This window comes from Pecten maximus, chromosome 15 (genome assembly GCF_902652985.1).
Source record: "Pecten maximus chromosome 15, xPecMax1.1, whole genome shotgun sequence".
Classification (NCBI taxonomy): domain Eukaryota; kingdom Metazoa; phylum Mollusca; class Bivalvia; order Pectinida; family Pectinidae; genus Pecten; species Pecten maximus.
Window position 1 is genome coordinate 34,595,975 of NC_047029.1, and position 22,859 is coordinate 34,618,833.

The 22,859-nt window shown below is 36.6% G+C and overlaps 1 protein-coding gene across 9 annotated transcripts in view; it reads right to left on the bottom strand.

Annotated features, from left to right (window-relative positions):
* LOC117343691 (dnaJ homolog subfamily B member 6-like) overlaps positions 1-22,859 on the bottom strand; it is a 64,259-nt gene that overhangs the window by 10,330 nt on the left and 31,070 nt on the right. For 7 of the 9 annotated variants that reach the window (XM_033906161.1, XM_033906154.1, XM_033906155.1 and 4 more), the window contains exons 3-5: positions 14,415-14,524; positions 11,292-11,474; positions 6,938-7,046 (exon numbers count right to left, since the gene is read on the bottom strand). In XM_033906161.1, the coding sequence (XP_033762052.1) occupies positions 6,938-7,046; positions 11,292-11,474; positions 14,415-14,524 (402 nt within the window). The remainder of the gene's footprint in view (positions 1-6,937; positions 7,047-11,291; positions 11,475-14,414; positions 14,525-22,859) is intronic. The other 2 variants (XM_033906162.1, XM_033906160.1) reach the window with 1 other exon arrangement.

The window sequence follows — 22,859 nt, forward strand, 5'->3', positions numbered from 1 at the left end:
CATGATAGCTCAGTAGGTTAGAGTGCTGGCCATGTAACCCCAGGTAAAGGTCTGAAGTGCATGATTCAAGTCGTTCACTACCTGTGTTGGTTGGTGTAACTCAGGAAGCTGAGAAACTGGCCGGTCTGTACTGACGTGGTTTTGTCCTTGTACAAGACACTTTACTCTAATTGCTCTAGATGGCAAGCGACGGGCCTCCTGTATGTTGTTCAGTGAGATAGTCACCAACTACTACATTAGGAGTCCCAGCCTCAAAATGAACATGGCTGTAACATGGGTTGATAAACCCAACAAACAAACGAACAAACAAACATTGCACTTAAAATTTTCTATAAAGTGTTGTGTATACAGCATAATACAAACATTTAAACACACAATTGCAGTGTTGCCATTAATCTTTTTCTTCCTTTTTTTTTTTTACAAATGTCACCACCTACACGTGACATTGAATATCAAATATCAGAAAACAAAACCTGAGAATCTTGGATCAACCTGGGATTTGATAGTACAAAGGATTTCTCAAACAATCTGAATTTGAATTGGGGTTTTACTGGATATTAAACATGACATACTAGACAGCAATACGATAAAAAAAGATTTATTCCTGAATGATTTCAGCCATCCCTGTTGATTTTGAAATTGTTGAGCATGGGATCACAGAATGTAGGCAAACATAGACAGGAGTACTATATTTCATTACCTATTGAATTCTGTTGGCAGGTGCTCACAAACTCCATTTAAATTCTTGCTAGGCACATCAATGAGATATAAGCATGTTGATGAGTATTTGTAACCGTTTTTGTTTTAATTGTGATTTGAGTAGGAGCTTTATCATGACACACCAGTCTTTGGGAAACAGCTAGTCTGAATTCCTCAAATTACTCGAGGATTGATTAGAGATACACAGACGAGACAGTACCTTAGTTATAAGTCAGACAAATATACTAAAACACTCTCCTCCAACCATTAGGGTATACAATTATTTCAAAACGGACCTTCAGATAATTTATAGGTGTTCATAGCAACATATCACAATACTGAAATGGTGATGAAACTGTCATCTAATTAGTAAACAACACAAAAAGTCCAAAATCTCCCAAGGTATTTCGTTGAAACAGTATTAATTCATTGTGAAATCAGTTTTTTTGTAAATGATGTATTTTTGGTATAATGGTTATAACAATATTTTGTGAAAATTTTTAATTTACCAAGATAGGCGTATATATGACCATTCTAATCACTGAATCACATACAGCAAAGTGTGGAGTGCTAGCTTAATTGATATTTTGTTTGTTGATGATAAAATTATCATTGGTACAAGACAAGAACTGTAGCATAAGCTAATGTGAATGTTTCAACATTGATCAGTATCTATATTTAGAAATATCATTTGACTTTCCCCCAATGATCAAATACTTGTGATCATGAGAGCGGTTTAAAAAATTGGATTTACAAGAAAAATATCACTGAGGCAGAATTTATATGTTCTGTTTGTCACTTCAAGTTCCTCATAACGATCGACCTGCACAATTTCTTTGTTTTAGTTCAAGATTAGTATTTCTGATGATTTTTTTTTCTTTTTCGTTTTAACATTTGGACTGATGAGCAAAGGTTATAAGCAGAAAATATTTAAGAGATTTTTATGAAGTCATTTGTTGTTCAACAATTTCAGGAAAATTTAAACTGAAACTAACAAAATTACAAGAAATATTCACAGAGCATTTGAATATTTTCTGAAATAATATTATAGCACATTTTTTCTCCCTTCATGATAAGTGAGTATCAGACAGGTATTTATTCTTTACCCTTGATTAATACACCCACACTTCTATTATGCCATTATTATGTTTTAAAGCTTAACAAATCAATCATACAAAACCTCTACAATACATATGTATTGTTTCTCTTCTTATTTGCATATTAGGCCACACCAAATTAATCAGTTGTTCTTCGGGAAACTGGTAAAAAAAATTGGGGCGAGCGAGCGAAATTTTTTTTTCTAGCAAAAAATTTCCATTTAGAGATTTCAAGAGGCGAAGGGTTCAAATGATGTGCGAGCGATATTTTTTTCCATTGTTTTTTTTTCATTAAATGTTGGAAATAAACTGAATATCATATTGAACAGATGTTTGTGTCTATTTGTGATCAATTCAAGTACATGTATATCATGAAGTGATTTCATACACAAATAACTAAACACTTGTATGTAAAATCCAACAACAATTTAATACCTGATCTACTTGATCAAATCAAACTTAACACAGTTCTCTCATTTGTATGGAACAAATACCGGTATAATAGAAAATAATGTATAAAACAAAAGAAAATTGGCACAGAAAAAACAAAATCACTATATCATATATAATTATCTGGAACAAAAATAATAATACCATATAAAACAACAGAAAATTGGCAGAAACACAATCATTAAAATGTATATGGCTGGGAATTCAGCATCTATCAAATATAATTGACTTGTATTTAACAGTAAAACTAAGGGCTTTTCCAGTAAAACATCTACCCTACCCCAGGAGTCCAGTTTGTTTTAGGGGTCCACCCAAAGAATTTATTTAATTAATTTTAATACACAGAAGTAATTGGAGCGAAATCTAACCATGGACAGAGGTGAATTGTTTTGGAATCCTGGGGTCATTTAGATATTTTAATGGAATAGCCCTAATACTAAGAGGACAACTGTGAAATGATGAAATTGGAATAAAATAATTCCACATTTTCTGATTATTATTATGGAATACAAATAAAAAAAATATCACATAGGTACTGACCTTATTTAACAAAAAATATCATTCTTCAAAATAAAATAAGTACTTTGATTGTTACCACATTACAAAAAATTTCCAAGGTGGTAGTTTCCAATTATTGTATATAATGACCCATGTATTGTATATACCATTGATAATAAAATACTGTTTAAACCAAGGTGGTAGTTAATACTGCGGATAAAAAGGTCATAAAACGTTTCATTGTTCTCCGCTTCGATCGCTGTATTTAAAATTAGTGCACCCGACCCCCTCTGTACACTTACTATAAAAATACCCATACTATTACAAGAATTTACAGCAGACTATCCTCTACTCCTATACGTATATGAGGTCTTATTCCACCTGATTACATTGGTGGATATCGTTACATGACAGCCTGTCAAAAGTTTCCTGTCGTGTAAACCTCTAATGTTATTGGAGTAACTATCCTCGAGCTAGGCCGGAGCCTTTCCGCCATTTTTTTTCATCTCTGCATCAGGTATCAACGAAACGCTTGTTTGGGTCGGCGTTTCAAGCGTCGAAATGTGTTGTAATAACCGGAAAAAGAAGTCGGAAAACGGGAAAAAAAATCCGGATTTGACGATTTTTTCGGAGGTGCGGGAAAAAATCATTTTTATTTTTTTCTCGACTTTGATATTTTTGGAGCGGGATTCCCGACGAACAACTGATTAATTTGGTGTGGCCTTACAACGATAAACTCAACAGATATATATTTTCTCTTCATGGGACCCCATTCTCTCAGATCTGAGGTATCAAGTTAACAAAACCCAGAAAATACTAAGTAACACTGTGCATAATTTTGAAAGAAACACATGACTAGTGATTAATTATGATACCAATGGATGATCGTAAATTATGTGCCGAGTGCAAGTGGTTGATGACTGGTCATGTGACATGTAGGCTTAGCCAATCAGAGGGCATGATATTAATATTGTCAGTAATCACAAGACTGCAATTCTACAAACACACACAACAATTAAAAGGTGATCCTTTTGAGTTGTAAGCATTAATTGTATCTAGCCTTGTCAGGAGCACAATGTAAGACCTTTGTGGAGGCCGGAGCCAGAAATAAATATGTCTTCAACAGCAATTACAAGCTGGTAACAATATATGGCTAAAACAATGGCATGCATTGTTTAAGGTAAAGAGTACCATCAACTGATAATATTAGTCATTAAGAAATATTTAACAAAGTCACTTCTGCAAACATGTTCTACATCAAACTGATCTTTCATTAGTTATATCAAAAAATAACAATTAAAAAAAATTCTGTTTAGATAAATAGATATTCCCTACACCCATTCAGAGATTATGGGGCTGAACCCTAGCCAAGCCTCCATGTGATTCCCACATATTACCAATTTCTATTACAGAAATATGGTTAATGTTGAAAAAATTACAAAGGGAAATAACTAATTTGAAAATCTTTCCAAGGGAAATAACTCATGTACAGCTTGCCAAGGGAAATTACTCCTTTAAATCTTACCAAGGGCAATAACTCTTTAAAACCTTATCAAGGTAGATAAATCCTTTAAAAGCTTATTCACCAAGGGAAATAACTTTATACAAGCATATCTTACCAAGGGAAATAACTCCATTAAAATCTTACCAAGGGAAATATCTCATTTAAAACCTTACCAAGGAAATAACTCTTTTTAAATATTACCAAGGGAAGCAACTCCTAAAGGTTTCTTATTTTCTATGCACAAGGGAGAAACAGCTCATGGTTAACAGGGGAATGCTTTATTTTGTGAAACTGTTTGGTACACTTTAGCTTATCTATCAAAAATACACAGACTAGAAGATCATAAACATATCTACGCCAGTCGCCACAACAAACATTTCAGAGCAGGTTTCTATGTTAATTCTGTTTTCTTGTCACAGCCAGATTTTAGTGAATGAGCTGGTGCATTAACAGATCTCACACATCAACAGTTGGCAGTATGTTCAAGCTTTTAAGGACATGCAACTTCTACATAAACAACAAAAATATCTCCAATAATTAATCTTAAGTTTCTATTATTTAGCTACAAATGAACAAAAAAACCCAAACATGTATCACTTCCTTTAAGTATTGCTGCATTTACTCATCCAATATCCCCACCCCACTCCTAAAACAAATGTCAGATTCTGAAAAATCTGTGTAGCTGTACGACTTAAGTATCTGCTGACTACATCAGTAAAGTCTCCAGTATAGCAAGCTATTAACTATTTGAATGAACACAAATATTTATAGACTTTTAGGAAACTATGGATAATTAATAAGGAATTATTTGATCTAATAATGTTTTCTCCTGATACATACAGGTCCTTTAGGCCTTACCAGGATTAAAGGATTGAGGGGTTAATCAGGTAAATATTAGGATTATCAAGGGTTAGAGGTTAACACATAAGATTGTTAGAGGGGTTAAAAAGATCCAGTTATTCAAAACTAATTCAACATCAAGTCCAGATTTGAATTCTTGTTTCCTGTAGCTTACTTCCAATTAAGGTAAAATCCAACTTTGTTTTAACATTTAAGGCCACGTATCATAAATAAAATGTCGAAAATTGACCTCACTGGCAAAATGGATGATTGCAACAGTAAATGATGATATATCCTTCTTCAAATATTGATTCATAAGGTCTTTAATCCCCATTCTAATTCATGTAAATCGAGGAAAGACAAAATATTTTTTCTCGTATTTGTGTTTTTGAGAATCCCTGCCAAAGATTTGTGAAATCGGTAACAAAGTGAAGTAGAATTTCAATGACCTTTTGGGGTCAAGCTATTTTGATGAGTACACTGACATCTCTAATTATCATAATCGGCCCCTAATGTATGCAAATGAGAAATGTTCATATTGTGTGTATCAGATAATAGTGGTGCCAAATCAGATGCTGTGTTACATCTCAAATAAATTAGAATAACATTGAAAATATACTAAATTTAATGCAGGCACTGAAACATAACTGGCTTTGAACAACTGGACATCACAATTAAAAGTGTTAATTTTGTTGGTGTTAAAGCTGTGAAAAAAGCTGGTTACTGAATGTATTCATCTCAAACAACACAACATCACTACGTACAGGCTTGTATACAAAAACATGTGTTAATGTGTTGGGAGACAACACAACATCACTATGTACAGGCTTGTATACAAAAACATGTGTTGTGTTGGGAGACAATACAACATCACATACATAATCACACATATTTCTATGAAATTATAAACAAAACATTTTGTTCTTATTTTTACAGCATTATTTCCAGTAACAATTAAAAGATTTCCTTCCCAATCTCAGGGTTACAACATTAACCATGCACTCCGAGATATGAGAATTTGAGTTTTTGATTATACAGAGCACAAATTGGTTTGATATTTTCCCCACTTATATCTATAATTTAATAACACCTGTGACATACAAAACATTACAACCATCAAAACTGAAGCATTCTAATTCAACACAAACAGTGCAAAATATTTATAGAAAATCAAAATACTGTAAAAATACTGCTCAGTGCCTTTATTTGATCATTAGGACATGATGGAAGTCGACAGATCACAGATCTCTTTGTAAGGTACATTTAATGTATCTAACTAGTACCTGGGGCAACATGGCCAGGTATTTTACAATGTAAGGAGAATAAGAAGTTTTTTTCAAAATTCAAATAATATCCAGATGAAATAGGTTTTGTTTATTTACTTTTAGATACATGTTTTATGTTTTGACAAGTGTCTCAGAGCGGAAGAATAAAGGGGAAATTTTCTCTGGCACATCCAACACAACACCAGTCAGAAAATGTCTGAATAACACTTCACCGACATATTTTTACAGTATTTTTGTTTTGATTTTAATATTAAGCAAAGTATATTAAAACAGAGACATCCAATCTAACCATGCCGTCTGCCTGCCTAAGTTCCCGCCCAGTCATGTGACGCCGGTCATGTGACCCTTAGGGTTTGTTATCAACGTGAGGCAGTGATGGTTAATTCAAACTTGATGTCAATTAATCTGGACAATGCATTATGACAGAATTAACCTTCTGTGTATGTATAACATATTAGACTATTGCCAAAGAAGACATCTTGTCTTTTAGGAATTTGACAGCTAGTTAATATAAATCTGCTGTATTTTTGGGGCGGATAGTTTACTGACACAACCTTACTTACCCAGAGTCTGAAGAACCAAAAGAGTCGTCGGAGAAAAATGGAGAGGAGGAAGCGAAAGACGGAAATCCTGGAAAAGAATTTTGAAACATGTTGGAACCACCGCCTGGACCTAGAGAGAATATAGAGAAATGGGTTAGGCAGCAAACACATGCATCAACATAAGTATGTAAATCTGTACCAACATAACCACGGAAACTAGAGAAACTATGAGGGCCTCAGCTGCTCACATATCCCAGGCCATTTGTTGGAGTTTCTCAGGCCAGACACAAATTAACAAACACAAGTGGAAATAATGTCAGAAATATATTTGTTGTAGGGTTGGTAATTTACTTGAAAAGAATATTTATGGCTGAAAAGCCAATTGTAAAACAATTTTATGATTTTCTGAATTTGCCAAATCTGCCGACAACATGAATTTTTTTAAGACATTTTTTTTTCTCAAATTGATGTAGCATTTCAATTTTGTAAAGTTTTCAAAAATTATGAATTAAGATAATTTTACAAACTGATGTTTTTATTATATTCTGTACATCAATGGCGTGATCATGAATGTTAAACTTGGTACAAATTCTGTAGTAATCTCAATTAGTAGTAATGAATATGGATTAGAATAAACCATATATACATATAGGAATATACACCGATAGCAAAAATTGTTCTAAATATATATTACCTCTTGTTTTCTGATAGGATTTTTTCAAATCTTGTTATAATCAACCAATATTACTTTGTAACTATGTGTATATAACAGTAGTTGCTAAGTCTATATTTGCTAAGTCTATATTGACATCAATGTTGAGATTTAGTAAATATTTCAAATCTGACATGCATAGACATATATTAATGGAGCTCTGCTGTAGTATGGTTGTATATATACAGTAAATGAAGAAAATTATGCTAATTTCCCCAAATGATATGCATGCATTTATGCACTAACACACTATAATTAAAATAAATAACGGATGTTTATAAATTAAAAATTTCAAACTATAAAGAAAAGCTTATGGAGAACATTTTCAAGATTACAATTGAATTAATTGCACTCATGGAAATACCTTAATTTACTCACCATTTCTTAAAATTTTCCTTTCTATTATCAAAATATTCTAACTTCACTTTTTAAAACAAAATGCAGTATAAAAATATGTGTTGTATAGTGTCACTAATACCATATAGAAATATATATGAGTACTTTTACATATCAAAGTCTAATTAAACATCTAGGTTATTTCACACTTATTAATTGTGAGAATCGATCTGGTCGATGGACATGGCCATGTCATATACATTTCTGTATCTCATAACATAAAGCTTTATACTATTAGAGAAAGACAATATTTGATACTAACTGATACATGAAATTAATAGAAACATGAAATTAGCAGAAACATGATATTAACAGAAACATGAAATACCAAACATTATATGAACAGAAACATGATATTGACAGAAAGATGATATTAACAGAAACATGATATTAACAGAAAAGAAAGATGATATTAACAGAAACATGATATTAACAGAAAAGAAAGATGATATTAAAAGAAATATGATTTTAACAGAAAGATGATATTAAAAGAAATATGATTTTAACAGAAAGATGATATGAATGGAAACATAAATTAACAGAAACAAGATATTGACAGAAACATGATATTAACAGAAACATGATATTAACAGAAAAGAAAGATGATATAAACATAATCATTATATTGACAGAAAGATGATAATAACAGAAACATGACGTTAACAGAAAAATATTGAAAGAAAGATAATATATCAACCAAGCATGATATTAGGTTGAATCAATGTAAAATGAAATTTATTATAAGATTACTCATGAAATTTAATTATACCAAAGAGTTGGTTAGACTTATGCCTGAAACAATGCTAAATGTAACCGGGTCTAGTACTCAAATGAAGCCTGTTTACAAAACCTGTACTACAGCTATGTTCCACTCAAGGTTCCACATCTGGAGATGATTACTAGGAGAATTTAGCTTCACACTCTTTACTGCAACGTATATTATGGCTGAATTCCACAGTAAGCATCAATGCAAGGACTAAGGAGTGATATTATTATTTTATATCTAACCCTAAAATATTTATACATACCAGTAAAAAGTAAAAAGAAATGAATTACCTTTTTTAAAGACATTAAACAGTTGGTGGTTTTTGAAAAGTCCTAAATAATGACTTTGAGCTGTGACTTTTTGTCACAACTTATTCAAATAAACTCTGCATTTGAACAAAATGTTATGAAATAAAATACAGACTTTTGAATTTACTCTGCACTGTAAGTCACTATTATGATTTCTTTGACCTTTAAAAAAAAATTTTATCAAGTGACATTGCAATTTTGATCGAAGACCTGCAGATTTCATTTTTTTCATTCATTGTAAACAAATCTAGCAAGCATGCACTCATTTCCTTTTTGTTTTTTTTTGTTTTTGCTTTTTATATATACATGTATAAGCAAAGTAAGCAGAGCCCAATATAGATATACCCTCACCTCCCTCAAGCTTGACCTTTGACCTTAACCAATGACCATTAAAATCTAACGAGGTGCAGCTGAATCTAATGGAGGAATGTCTTGTGGGAATATGGACGAAAAATGTCCTGCTGTTCAATATGACCTTTGATCTTTAACTCTGACTAATGACAACCAAAATCTGTAGAAATTGATGATGTGATGTTTTCGTGTAAATATGAACTAACTGACAACTATATTACCATGTTCTTCTTTATGGAGTGGGGAGGGGATGGGTGGTTAATGCTATAAACGTTTTATAATATTACATCTGTATGATACTATAAATGTTTTATAATATTACATCTGTATGATACTATAAATGTTTTATAATATTACATCTGTATGATACTATAAATGTTTTATAATATTACATCTGTATGATAATATAAATATTTTATAATATTACATCTGTATGATACTATAAATGTTTTATAATATTACATCTGTATGATACTATAAATGTTTTATAATATTACATCTGTATGATACTATAAATGTTTTATAATATTACATCAGTATGATACTATAAATGTTTTATAATATTACATCTGTATGATACTATAAATGTTTTATAATATTACATCTGTATGATACTATAAATGTTTTATAATATTACATCTGTATGATACTATAAATGTTTTATAATATTACATCTGTATGATAATATAAATGTTTTATAATATTACATCTGTATGATACTATAAATGTTTTATAATATTACATCTGTATGATACTATAAATGTTTTATAATATTACATCTGTATGATAATATAAATATTTTATAATATTACATCTGTATGATACTATAAATGTTTTATAATATTACATCTGTATGATACTATAAATGTTTTATAATATTACATCAGTATGATACTATAAATGTTTTATAATATTACATCTGTATGATACTATAAATGTTTTATAATATTACATCTGTATGATACTATAAATGTTTTATAATATTACATCTGTATGATACTATAAATGTTTTATAATATTACATCTGTATGATACTATAAATGTTTTATAATATTACATCTGTATGATACTATAAATGTTTTATAATATTACATCTGTATGATACTATAAATGTTTTATAATATTACATCTGTATGACAGAGGACAGGTAGGACAAATTTCTGTCCATTTAATACAACTTCTTAGCTTTAACATGGAATTACCAGTTCTGAAGTGAAACAGTAATCAATGTTTTTACAGTTCTCTAAGAAATGAGGGCTGGTATATTTGGTAGAGACCCACTATATACTGTATGTCTATAATAAAGAAGTCACCAAGAAACTCTTTGGTTGTTACACTGATACGTAAAAACTTATAACAGTATGGTGTTACAAGGTGTTCTGGGTCCCAGAAAATCGTAAAATATATGTATCAGCTGCTGCATCTGATAACTGATGTGTGAATGTGACTCCGATCATTATGACTAAAAATCAACATTATTACCTGGCTGTATATATCACGACTACACTGTCACAGACCCCACAACACTACCTAATTATTTGCAGCTTCTCAAGGGAAGTAACTCTTATATCTATCAAATTTCAAGCAAAGAATAGTTACTCCCCCTTGTAATGCGAGGAAAAAAACCAGATACTGTAACACCTGAGGGGAAGTAACCATTGTTTTCTTAAATCCAGAAAGTTGCAAGTATACATACAAAACTAAAATAACAATAAAGTAAAAAAGCAGAAATAGAAGATAGGCTTAATTTGTTTGCTTTTTATATTGATGAATATTGATGAGAATTATTACAATATGAGGATCACAATATAAAAACAATAGACAAAATATATACTGGCTTACCTCCGAAAAATGAAGCAAATGGATCTCTGCCTCCAAAGAACTCGCGGAATACTTCTTCTGGGTCTCGGAACTGGAACCCATGGAAACCGTGGAAACTACCACCCATGTCGTAATCGTTGCCATTTTGGTGGTGTCCTTGCAGCCCTTCCTTACCGTATTTGTCATATATACCCCTCTTCTCCTCTGAAACACAGAAACAACTTATGTTAAACATCTGTTCCATGTGACCATATTAATGTTATTAAATGCACACACATAAATGTCTTATCTACACTTGTGTAATGCTCAGGGCTGACAGTATGTTATTTTCTACACTGTCCGGGATCCCATCTTTCAGAGTGGATAATCATAGTGAACATCTGATTTTGATTAAATGGCCTCTTTGAATATTGTTAGGGCTGCAAAAAGTTTTCTTGAATGGTGAATTTTTTTTTCACAGAAAATGAAAAATAGTAACAATATAAACATGTACATTATGTATTATCAATATTATTCCCATTGAATTTTCTGAAAATTTTATAATTCATTCAACATGATACACAAAAATTGCATGTAATTATTTCGTTTCACTTCTCCCCACCTGTATTGATGATGATACAGATATGCATATAGCTACGACCTGTCTAATGTAGGTGATTTAAGCAATAAACTGCCTAGATACGGCAGACCTACTGGTATAACTGCCACATGTGTCACAGACAAACTGAATGGTGCGCGCTAGCGCACCATGATTGTTTGTCTGTGACACATGTGGCAGTTATACCAGTAGGTCTGCCGCATCTAGGCAGTTTATCGCTTATATTTACGTTCTATTAATGAATCGCAAAAATAAAAAAATATGAAAAAAATCTTCCAAAATTCAAATTTCCCGCTTTCTACCGTCAGGTCAGGTGAATATCTAGAACGGCGCACAAGTAACAGCTGACGTCACATACTCAGGGCAACTTCAGTTATACTCTCATAGATGAAGCTGCTTTTGGTAGGGATTTACTAGTAATATATAAGGGCATTGCCACACCAAATGTAAATATATACCTACGACCTGTCTAATGAAGATGATATACCTACGATCTGTTTATGTAGATGATATAGCTACGATCTGTCTAATGTAGGTGATATACCTACGACCTGTCTAATTAAGATGATATACCTACGACCTGTCTAATTAAGATGATATACCTACGACCTGTCTAATGTAGTTGATATACCTACGACCTGTATAATGTAGGTGATATACCTACGACCTGTATAATGAAGATGATATACCTACGACCTGTCTAATGTAGGTGATATACCTATGACCTGTCTAATTAAGATGATATACCTACGACCTGTCTAATTAAGATGATATACGTACGACCTGTCTAATGAAGATGATATAGCTACGATCTGTCTAATGTAGGTGATATACCTACGATCTGTCTAATGAAGATGATATACCTACGACCTGTCTAATGAAGATGATATACCTACGATCTGTCTAATTAAGATGATATACCTACGACCTGTCTAATGTAGTTGATATACCTACGACCTGTATAATGTAGGTGATATACCTACGACCTGTATAATGAAGATGATATACCTACGACCTGTCTAATGTAGGTGATATACCTACGACCTGTCTAATGTAGGTGATATACCTACGATCTGTCTAATGTAGATGATATACCTACGACCTGTCTAATGTAGGTGATATACCTACGATATGTCTAATGTAGGTGATATAGCTACGACCTGTCTAATGTAGGTGATATACCTACGACCTGTCTAATGTAGGTGATATACCTACGATCTGTCTAATGTAGGTGATATACCTACGATCTGTCTAATGTAGGATGATATACCTACGACCTGTCTAATGAAGATGATATACCTACGATATGTCTAATGTAGGTGATATACTTACGACCTGTCTAATGTAGGTGATATACGTACGACCTGTCTAATGAAGATGATATACATACGACCTGTCTAATGTAGGTGATATACCTACGACCTGTCTAATGTAGGTGATATACCTACGACCTGTCTAATGTAGGTGATATACCTACGACCTGTCTAATGTAGGTGATATACTACGACCTGTCTAATGAAGATGATATAGCTACGACCTGTCTAATGTAGGTGATATACCTACGACCTGTCTAATGAAGATGATATAGCTACGACCTGTCTAATGTAGGTGATATACCTACGATATGTCTAATGAAGATGATATAGCTACGACCTGTCTAATGTAGGTGATATACCTACGACCTGTCTAATGTAGGTGATATACCTACGACCTGTCTAATGTAGGTGATATACCTACGACCTGTCTAATGAAGATGATATACCTACGACCTGTCTAATGTAGGTGATATACCTACGATATGTCTAATGAAGATGATATAGCTACGACCTGTCTAATGTAGGTGATATACCTACGACCTGTCTAATGTAGGTGATATACCTACGACCTGTCTAATGTAGGTGATATACCTACGACCTGTCTAATGAAGGTGATATACCTACGACCTGTCTAATGTAGGTGATATACCTACGACCTGTCTAATGTAGGTGATATACCTACGACCTGTCTAATGTAGGTGATATACCTACGACCTGTCTAATGTAGGTGATATACCTACGACCTGTCTAATGTAGGTGATATACCTACGACCTGTCTAATGTAGGTGATATAGCTACGACCTGTCTAATGTAGGTGATATACCTACGACCTGTCTAATGTAGGTGATATACCTACGACCTGTCTAATGTAGGTGATATACCTACGACCTGTCTAATGTAGATGATATACTTACGACCTGTCTAATGTAGGTGATATACCTACGACCTGTCTAATGTAGGTGATATACCTACGATCTGTCTAATGTAGGTGATATACCTACGACCTGTCTAATGTAGGTGATATACCTACGACCTGTCTAATGTAGGTGATATACCTACGACCTGTCTAATGTAGGTGATATACCTACGATCTGTCCAATGTAGGTGATATAGCTACGATCTGTCTAATGTAGGTGATATAGCTACGATCTGTCTAATGAAGATGATAAACCTACGATCTATCTATCAATGATATACCTACGATATGTCAATTGTAGATGATTTACTTACGATCTGATAAAACTTCATAAGCTTCTGAGATTTCTTTGAATTTTTTCTCTGCCTCCTCTTTTCGGTCTGGGTTTTTGTCTGGATGCCATTTGAGAGCTAGTTTTCTGTATCTGTCAAAATACACAAAAATAAAGATGTCATAATCACGCAACTACAATGTAGTACATTAAGTTTAACAATGTCTATATATACAAGCTGTAGAACAAAAATGATCACAAGTTTTGTAAGAAGACAATTAATGTAGCTCGCCGAGTGGGTTGAAATTCTTAAAAGTAGGTCAAGGTCACAGCAAAGAACAGCAGGTCCATAAATGTAGTACCAAGCGAAAGATCTTGTCAGAAGGAGGACATGCGTCAAATATGAAAGCCCTATCTCATACAGTTTATAACATACTGTGGCCAAGGTAAGAGGTTTTTAAAATTAGGTCAATGGTCATGATCATTATAAGTCAAGGTCAGCAGGTCTGCAAATGTAGTACCAATGGAAAGGTCTTTTCGAAAATTCTCCTATTAGGCCCTCTCTAGCCTTTCAGCCCCCTGATTGTATATGAAAATATTTCTCTAAAACACTGGCATTGCAAAAGAAGGAGTTGAAGCTAAATGATTTACTCCAGTCCTTTATTGGACCCTTAGTAACCCCTCAGCCCCTGCTGGTATATGTTTGGACCCTGCCCCTCAGCCCCCTGCTGGTATATGTTTGGAACCTTCCCCTCAGCCCCCTGCTGGTATATGTTTGGACCCTGCCCCTCAGCCCCTGCTATATAGCTGGTTTATGTTTGGATCCTGCCCCTCAGCCCCCTGCTGGTATATGTTTGGAACCTTCCCCTCAGCCCCCTGCTGGTTTATGTTTGGACCCTGCCCCTCAGCCCCCTGCTGGTATATGTTTGGAACCTTCCCCTCAGCCCCCTGCTGGTTTATGTTTGGACCCTGCCCCTCAGCCCCTGCTGGTATATGTTTGGACCCTGCCCCTCAGCCCCCTGCTGGTATATGTTTGGAACCTTCCCCTCAGCCCCCTGCTGGTTTATGTTTGGACCCTGCCCCTCAGCCCCCTGTTGGTATATGTTTGGACCATGCCCCTCAGCCCCTCCGCTGGTATATGTTTGGACCCTGTCTCTCAGGTCCCTGGCTGGTATATGTTTGGACCCTGCCCCTCAGCTCCTTGCTGGTTTATGTTTGGACACTGCCCCTCAGACACCTGCTGGTTTATGTTTGGAACCTTCTCCTCAGCCCCCTGTTGGTATATGTTTGTACCCTGCACCTCAGCCCTCTGTTGATATATGTTTGGACCCTGTCTCTCAGGTCCCTGCTATATAGCTGGTATGTGTTTGGACCCTGCCCCTCAGCTCCTTGCTGGTATATGTTTGGACCCTGCCCCTCAGCCCCCTGCTGGTATATGTTTGGACCCTGCCCCTCAGCCCCCTGCTGGTTTATGTTTGGACCCTGCCCCTCAGCCCCCTGCTGGTATTTTTTTGGAACCTTCTCCTCAGCCCCCTGCTGGTATATGTTTGGACCCTGGCCCTCAGCTCCTTGCTGGTTTATGTATGGACCCTGTCTCTCAGGTCCCTGTTGATATATGTTTGGACCCTGCCCCTCAGCCCCTGCTATATAGCTGGTTTATGTTTGGATCCTGCCCCTCAGCCCCCTGCTGGTATATGTTTGGAACCTTCCCCTCAGCCCCCTGCTGGTTTATGTTTGGACCCTGCCCCTCAGCCCCCTGCTGGTATATGTTTGGAACCTTCCCCTCAGCCCCCTGCTGGTTTATGTTTGGACCCTGCCCCTCAGCCCCTGCTGGTATATGTTTGGACCCTGCCCCTCAGCCCCCTGCTGGTATATGTTTGGAACCTTCCCCTCAGCCCCCTGCTGGTTTATGTTTGGACCCTGCCCCTCAGCCCCCTGTTGGTATATGTTTGGACCATGCCCCTCAGCCCCTCCGCTGGTATATGTTTGGACCCTGTCTCTCAGGTCCCTGGCTGGTATATGTTTGGACCCTGCCCCTCAGCTCCTTGCTGGTTTATGTTTGGGTAGCACACCACAGTAAGACAGCCTGGCCATGGGCATTTTTTTTGTTAAGCAAATAACTCCTGTATTATGATATGCATAAAAAATGAAAAAATAAATGTACACTATAATTGGTATATTCAGTATGAAGTAGTACATACAGGCTTCACATTTATTAAAACAAAAATCAATAAATTGGTTCCGGATTTTAAACATCCGGATTTTCCGAACGGGTGTTTACACAGGAAATTTAGTTTTGCCTACAGCGCAAAATGGAAGCCCACAGAAAAGGTAAGATAGCGGAAAAACTTAATTTACAACATATGTCCAAACAAGATTAATTCTGTCTTTGGGATAGAGATATTTAATTTTAGATAGGTTTCAGAAAAAAAATTGTGTAGAGAATTGTGCCATTTTGGGTCAAATATCATAATATTTTGCAATTTTTGAGAATTTTTTAAGCTGTTACCATGGTATTCACAGCTCTAAAAATCACAGAAAATATCAGTTTACTTATCCTTCAGAGCTCTATTAAAATTGCAAATGTTGTACAGATTTCAAATATATATACTTTGTTAGAGGTTATATGTAAGGTTAACTGGCAATGTTTACATATCTAAAACATGTGCCATATTTTTCAGAATTTGGCATTTTTACTGTACACTGCTACCTTATAAGGGCTGAAAAATGTTATTTTTTGGAAATTGTGCTTAATTATGCTTGATTAAGCTTCATTTTAATTCATTATTGCTCAAAAATGCATAAAAACAATCTAAAACTTGTTTATTATCTGGCTTGTCATATTAGAGGAATCAAGGGAGGTAACTCGCATATCTACCCATTTTAAGGGTGGGTTAATTAAGCATAATGTTAATGAGTCAGTGTAAATTGAAAAGATATTCTATGTTTTATAACAAACCCAATATAACTTATTGGGTATCTAACAAACCATATAGACTGAATTCTGGTTTGTTTTACCTGATTTATTACCCCGTATCCATGGAAACTATTACAGTAAGTGTTATTTTTTGAAATATTTGGTGAAACCATTATTTTCAGTTTATTTATACAATGGTAAGCATGTAATTTCAATGGCTTGAGTGTACGGTTGATAAAATATTGTCAATTATGGTCATTTACTTAGGTAAAGCAGAAAAAAATAGCATTTTCCGCATAAAATGGGATCAGCGGACACTTTCATATGATCATTGGTACATATCTGAATAACCGGGGTGGAAACAGATGATTGTGATGTCATAGGCATGACATTTTGAAATCTTGGATGTCATGTCACGATTTATCAGTTAGAATATTGCATGTGTTGCTAAGCTGAGGTTTGGAAAGGAATTTGGTTATTTATTATGACACCATTGAGTATTTATGACGTCATAGATACCATCTGATGACGTCATAGTTACTGATGACGTCATGGTAACTATGACGTCATATTACAAGGCTAAATTTGATAGTTGTATAGTATTTTTTGCTTGATTACATGCACAGAGACTCAAAGTACCACATTCAACTCAAAACACAACTTTATTCAAGAGATATACAGAATTATGGGAGTTTTCATCTTTAAAATTACCTCCCCTTATTACTGGATTGGGAGAAAAAGTTGTCAAAATACACCTCTCAGGGAAATCAGCAATACTCGGTGACTATTAAAGATACACAGTAACCGGATATGTCATTTTGTTCGTCGGAACATGTTCTAGACATTCATGGGGCTTTTAGTAAAATTTGAATTTAAAAAAGTGATGTATAAGGTAGCACACCACAGTAAGACAGCCTGGCCATGGGCATTTTTTTTGTTAAGCAAATAACTCCTGTATTATGATATGCATAAAAAATGAAAAAATAAATGTACACTATAATTGGTATATTCAGTATGAAGTAGTACATACAGGCTTCACATTTATTAAAACAAAAATCAATAAATTGGTTCCGGATTTTAAACATCCGGATTTTCCGAACGGGTGTTTACACAGGAAATTTAGTTTTGCCTACAGCGCAAAATGGAAGCCCACAGAAAAGGTAAGATAGCGGAAAAACTTAATTTACAACATATGTCCAAACAAGATTAATTCTGTCTTTGGGATAGAGATATTTAATTTTAAATAGGTTTCAGAAAAAAAATTGTGTAGAGAATTGTGCCATTTTGGGTCAAATATCATAATATTTTGCAATTTTTGAGAATTTTTTAAGCTGTTACCATGGTATTCACAGCTCTAAAAATCACAGAAAATATCAGTTTACTTATCCTTCAGAGCTCTATTAAAATTGCAAATGTTGTACAGATTTCAAATATATATACTTTGTTAGAGGTTATATGTAAGGTTAACTGGCAATGTTTACATATCTAAAACATGTGCCATATTTTTCAGAATTTGGCATTTTTACTGTACACTGCTACCTTGGACACTGCCCCTCAGACACCTGCTGGTTTATGTTTGGAACCTTCTCCTCAGCCCCCTGTTGGTATATGTTTGTACCCTGCACCTCAGCCCTCTGTTGATATATGTTTGGACCCTGTCTCTCAGGTCCCTGCTATATAGCTGGTATGTGTTTGGACCCTGCCCCTCAGCTCCTTGCTGGTATATGTTTGGACCCTGCCCCTCAGCCCCCTGCTGGTATATGTTTGGACCCTGCCCCTCAGACACCTGCTGGTTTATGTTTGGACCCTGCCACTCAGCCCCCTGCTGGTATTTGTTTGGACCCTGCCCCTCAGCCCCTGTTGGTATATGTTTGGACCCTGCCCCTCAGCCCCTGTTGGTATATGTTTGGACCCTGCCCCTCAGCCCCTGTTGGTATATGTTTGGACCCTGCCCCTCAGCCCCTGTTGGTATATGTTTGGACCCTGCCCCTCAGCCCCTGTTGGTATATGTTTGGACCCTGCCCCTCAGCCCCTGTTGGTATATGTTTGGACCCTGCCACTCAGCCCCCTGTTGGTATATGTTTGGACCTTGTCCCTCAGCCCCTGCTGGTATTTGTTTGGACCCTGCCCCTCAGCCCCCTGTTGGTATATGTTGGGACCCTGCCCCTCAGCCCCCTGTTGGTATATGTTTGGATCCTGCCACTCAGCTCCCTGCGTGTTTATGTTTGGACCCTGCCCCCCAGCTCCTTGCTGGTTTATGTTTGGACCCTGCCCCTCAACACTCTGCTGGTATATGTTTGGACCCTGTCTCTCAGCCCCCTGTTGATATATTTTGGACCCTGCCCCTCAGCCCCCTGTTGATATATTTTGGACCCTGCCCCTCAGCCCCCTGTTGATATATTTTGGACCCTGCCCCTCAGCCCCCTGCTGGTATTTTTTTGGAACCTTCTCCTCAGCCCCCTGCTGGTATATGTTTGGACCCTGGCCCTCAGCTCCTTGCTGGTTTATGTATGGACCCTGTCTCTCAGGTCCCTGTTGATATATGTTTGGACCCTGCCCCTCAGCCCCTGCTATGTAGCTGGTTTATGTTTGGATCCTGCCCCTCAGCCCCCTGCTGGTATATGTTTGGAACCTTCCCCTCAGCCCCCTGCTGGTTTATGTTTGGACCCTGCCCCTCAGCCCCCTGCTGGTATATGTTTGGAACCTTCCCCTCAGCCCCCTGCTGGTTTATGTTTGGACCCTGCCCCTCAGCCCCTGCTGGTATATGTTTGGACCCTGCCCCTCAGCCCCCTGCTGGTATATGTTTGGAACCTTCCCCTCAGCCCCCTGCTGGTTTATGTTTGGACCCTGCCCCTCAGCCCCCTGTTGGTATATGTTTGGACCATGCCCCTCAGCCCCTCCGCTGGTATATGTTTGGACCCTGTCTCTCAGGTCCCTGGCTGGTATATGTTTGGACCCTGCCCCTCAGCTCCTTGCTGGTTTATGTTTGGACACTGCCCCTCAGACACCTGCTGGTTTATGTTTGGAACCTTCTCCTCAGCCCCCTGTTGGTATATGTTTGTACCCTGCACCTCAGCCCTCTGTTGATATATGTTTGGACCCTGTCTCTCAGGTCCCTGCTATATAGCTGGTATGTGTTTGGACCCTGCCCCTCAGCTCCTTGCTGGTATATGTTTGGACCCTGCCCCTCAGCCCCCTGCTGGTATATGTTTTGACCCTGCCCCTCAGACACCTGCTGGTTTATGTTTGGACCCTGCCACTCAGCCCCCTGCTGGTATTTGTTTGGACCCTGCCCCTCAGCCCCTGTTGGTATATGTTTGGACCCTGCCCCTCAGCCCCTGTTGGTATATGTTTGGACCCTGCCCCTCAGCCCCTGTTGGTATATGTTTGGACCCTGCCCCTCAGCCCCTGTTGGTATATGTTTGGACCCTGCCCCTCAGCCCCCTGTTGGTATATGTTTGGACCCTGCCACTCAGCCCCCTGTTGGTATATGTTTGGACCTTGTCCCTCAGCCCCTGCTGGTATTTGTTTGGACCCTGCCCCTCAGCCCCCTGTTGGTATATGTTTGGACCCTGCCCCTCAGCCCCCTGTTGGTATATGTTTGGATCCTGCCCCTCAGCTCCCTGCTGGTTTATGTTTGGACCCTGCCCCCCAGCTCCTTGCTGGTTTATGTTTGGACCCTGCCCCTCAACACTCTGCTGGTATATGTTTGGACCCTGCCACTCAGTCCCTGCTGGTTTATATTCGGACCCTGCCCCTCAGCCCCTGGCTGGTATATGTTTGGACCCTGCCCCTCAGCTCCTTGTTGGTATATGTTTGGACCCTGCCCCTCAGCCCCTGCTGGTATATGTTTGGACCCTGCCCCTCAGCCCCTGCTGGTATATGTTTGGACCCTGCCCCTCAGCCCTTGCTGGTTTATGTATGGACCCTGTCTCTCAGGTCCCTGTTGATATATTTTCAGGACCCTGCCCCTCAACCCCCTGCTAGAGTGTGTGAATATTTCTCTTGAAGAATGTACGTGCAAGTATATATGTGGGTGAATCTTTTACTTCTGAAATTTCATTTTAGTCTCAAAACAACAAAAATGAGTCATTACAAACTGTGAAAACACCACCATCACCACAGATTATACCAGCCTCATATAACAAACATGTATCCATGCAGACACTTGTTTTTCCTAAAATTCTAAAAAAAGAAAAAGTTCTAAGGCATACATAAACACAAGTATTTTTAGATCCTATTTGCGTAGGGTTTAACGTAATTCACAACTCAGTGGGGGAACACGGCAACAGGACTTATCAATAACTGACAAAATCTTTTAACGTCAGAAATTGCAAGAAACTACCTGAATGATTCAAACGTCACAATTTGATTGGCTCACATCCAGATAAGTTACGTATACATAAATACCATTTTCTTACCACCGTTCACATCCAGGAATTAGTGTTAAAAATAAGATTGTACGTAACGTAATCAGTGTTTGTCATGTGTTTATTTCTGGGTTATTTTCAGATATTTCAGTCAAGTTGCCGAAGTTGGGAAATACTGACAACACCTTAGCAATTCCAGTAAAGCAAATAAAATCACTATTTTCTGACTAAGGCTTTCCTTCTCTTACTTTACATATTTTTGCTGTTATGGTTGTTACGAGGGGATGGTCCAAGTTCTTGTATATGTGGGGGATTAAACAACACCTGGGAGTATTTATAGACATGGCATACTGATCATTTCATACCTCTACATAAGTTCTCACAACATTTTGTACAAGTATGAGTTAAAGTAATACCCATTGTGAAGGTCGGTTACAAATATACATGTAATACATATATGCTTGTGAAGTTTCACAATTAAACAGTACATGTATCAAATACAGTCAAACCTGTATTAAGCGGCCACCCAAGGGACCGACAAATATTGACTGCTTAAGACAGGTGGCTGCTTAAACCAGGTTGGCCATAAACGGCCTGATGCCCAATTCTTTTTTCAACAGTTTATTGAATTTATCATATTATAATGCACATATTGATATTGATAACAATATACCATGTACAGTGTGTTTTGAAATGAAAACCAACAAAGATCAAAGTTTTGATGAATTTGATAAAAATACCTGGTCATGTGATCATCGAAGATGTCTACTTCAAGACAAAATGGCCGCTTAATACAAGACTATACAACGATTCGGGGCAGATTTTTGTGGCCATTAAATATAATTGGCCGTGTAAGACAGATGACCGCTTATTTAAGGCTCATTATATAGTGAATGTATGATGTACATCTGTGATATATACATGGTTATGGTAACACCGTCATTATAATGTATGATGTATGTCTGTGATGTACGTTGTCATGGTAACACCTCATTATAATGTATGATGTATGTCTGTGATGTACGTATACGTTGTCATGGTAACACCAACATTATAATGTATGATGTATGTCTGTGATGTACGTTGTCATGGTAACACCGTCATTATAATGTATGTCTGTGATGTACATGGTCAATGGAAAACATTTAGACAGGAAATCTTGCTTTATTACTCATCAATCTTAAGTGTTAAAATGCAAACA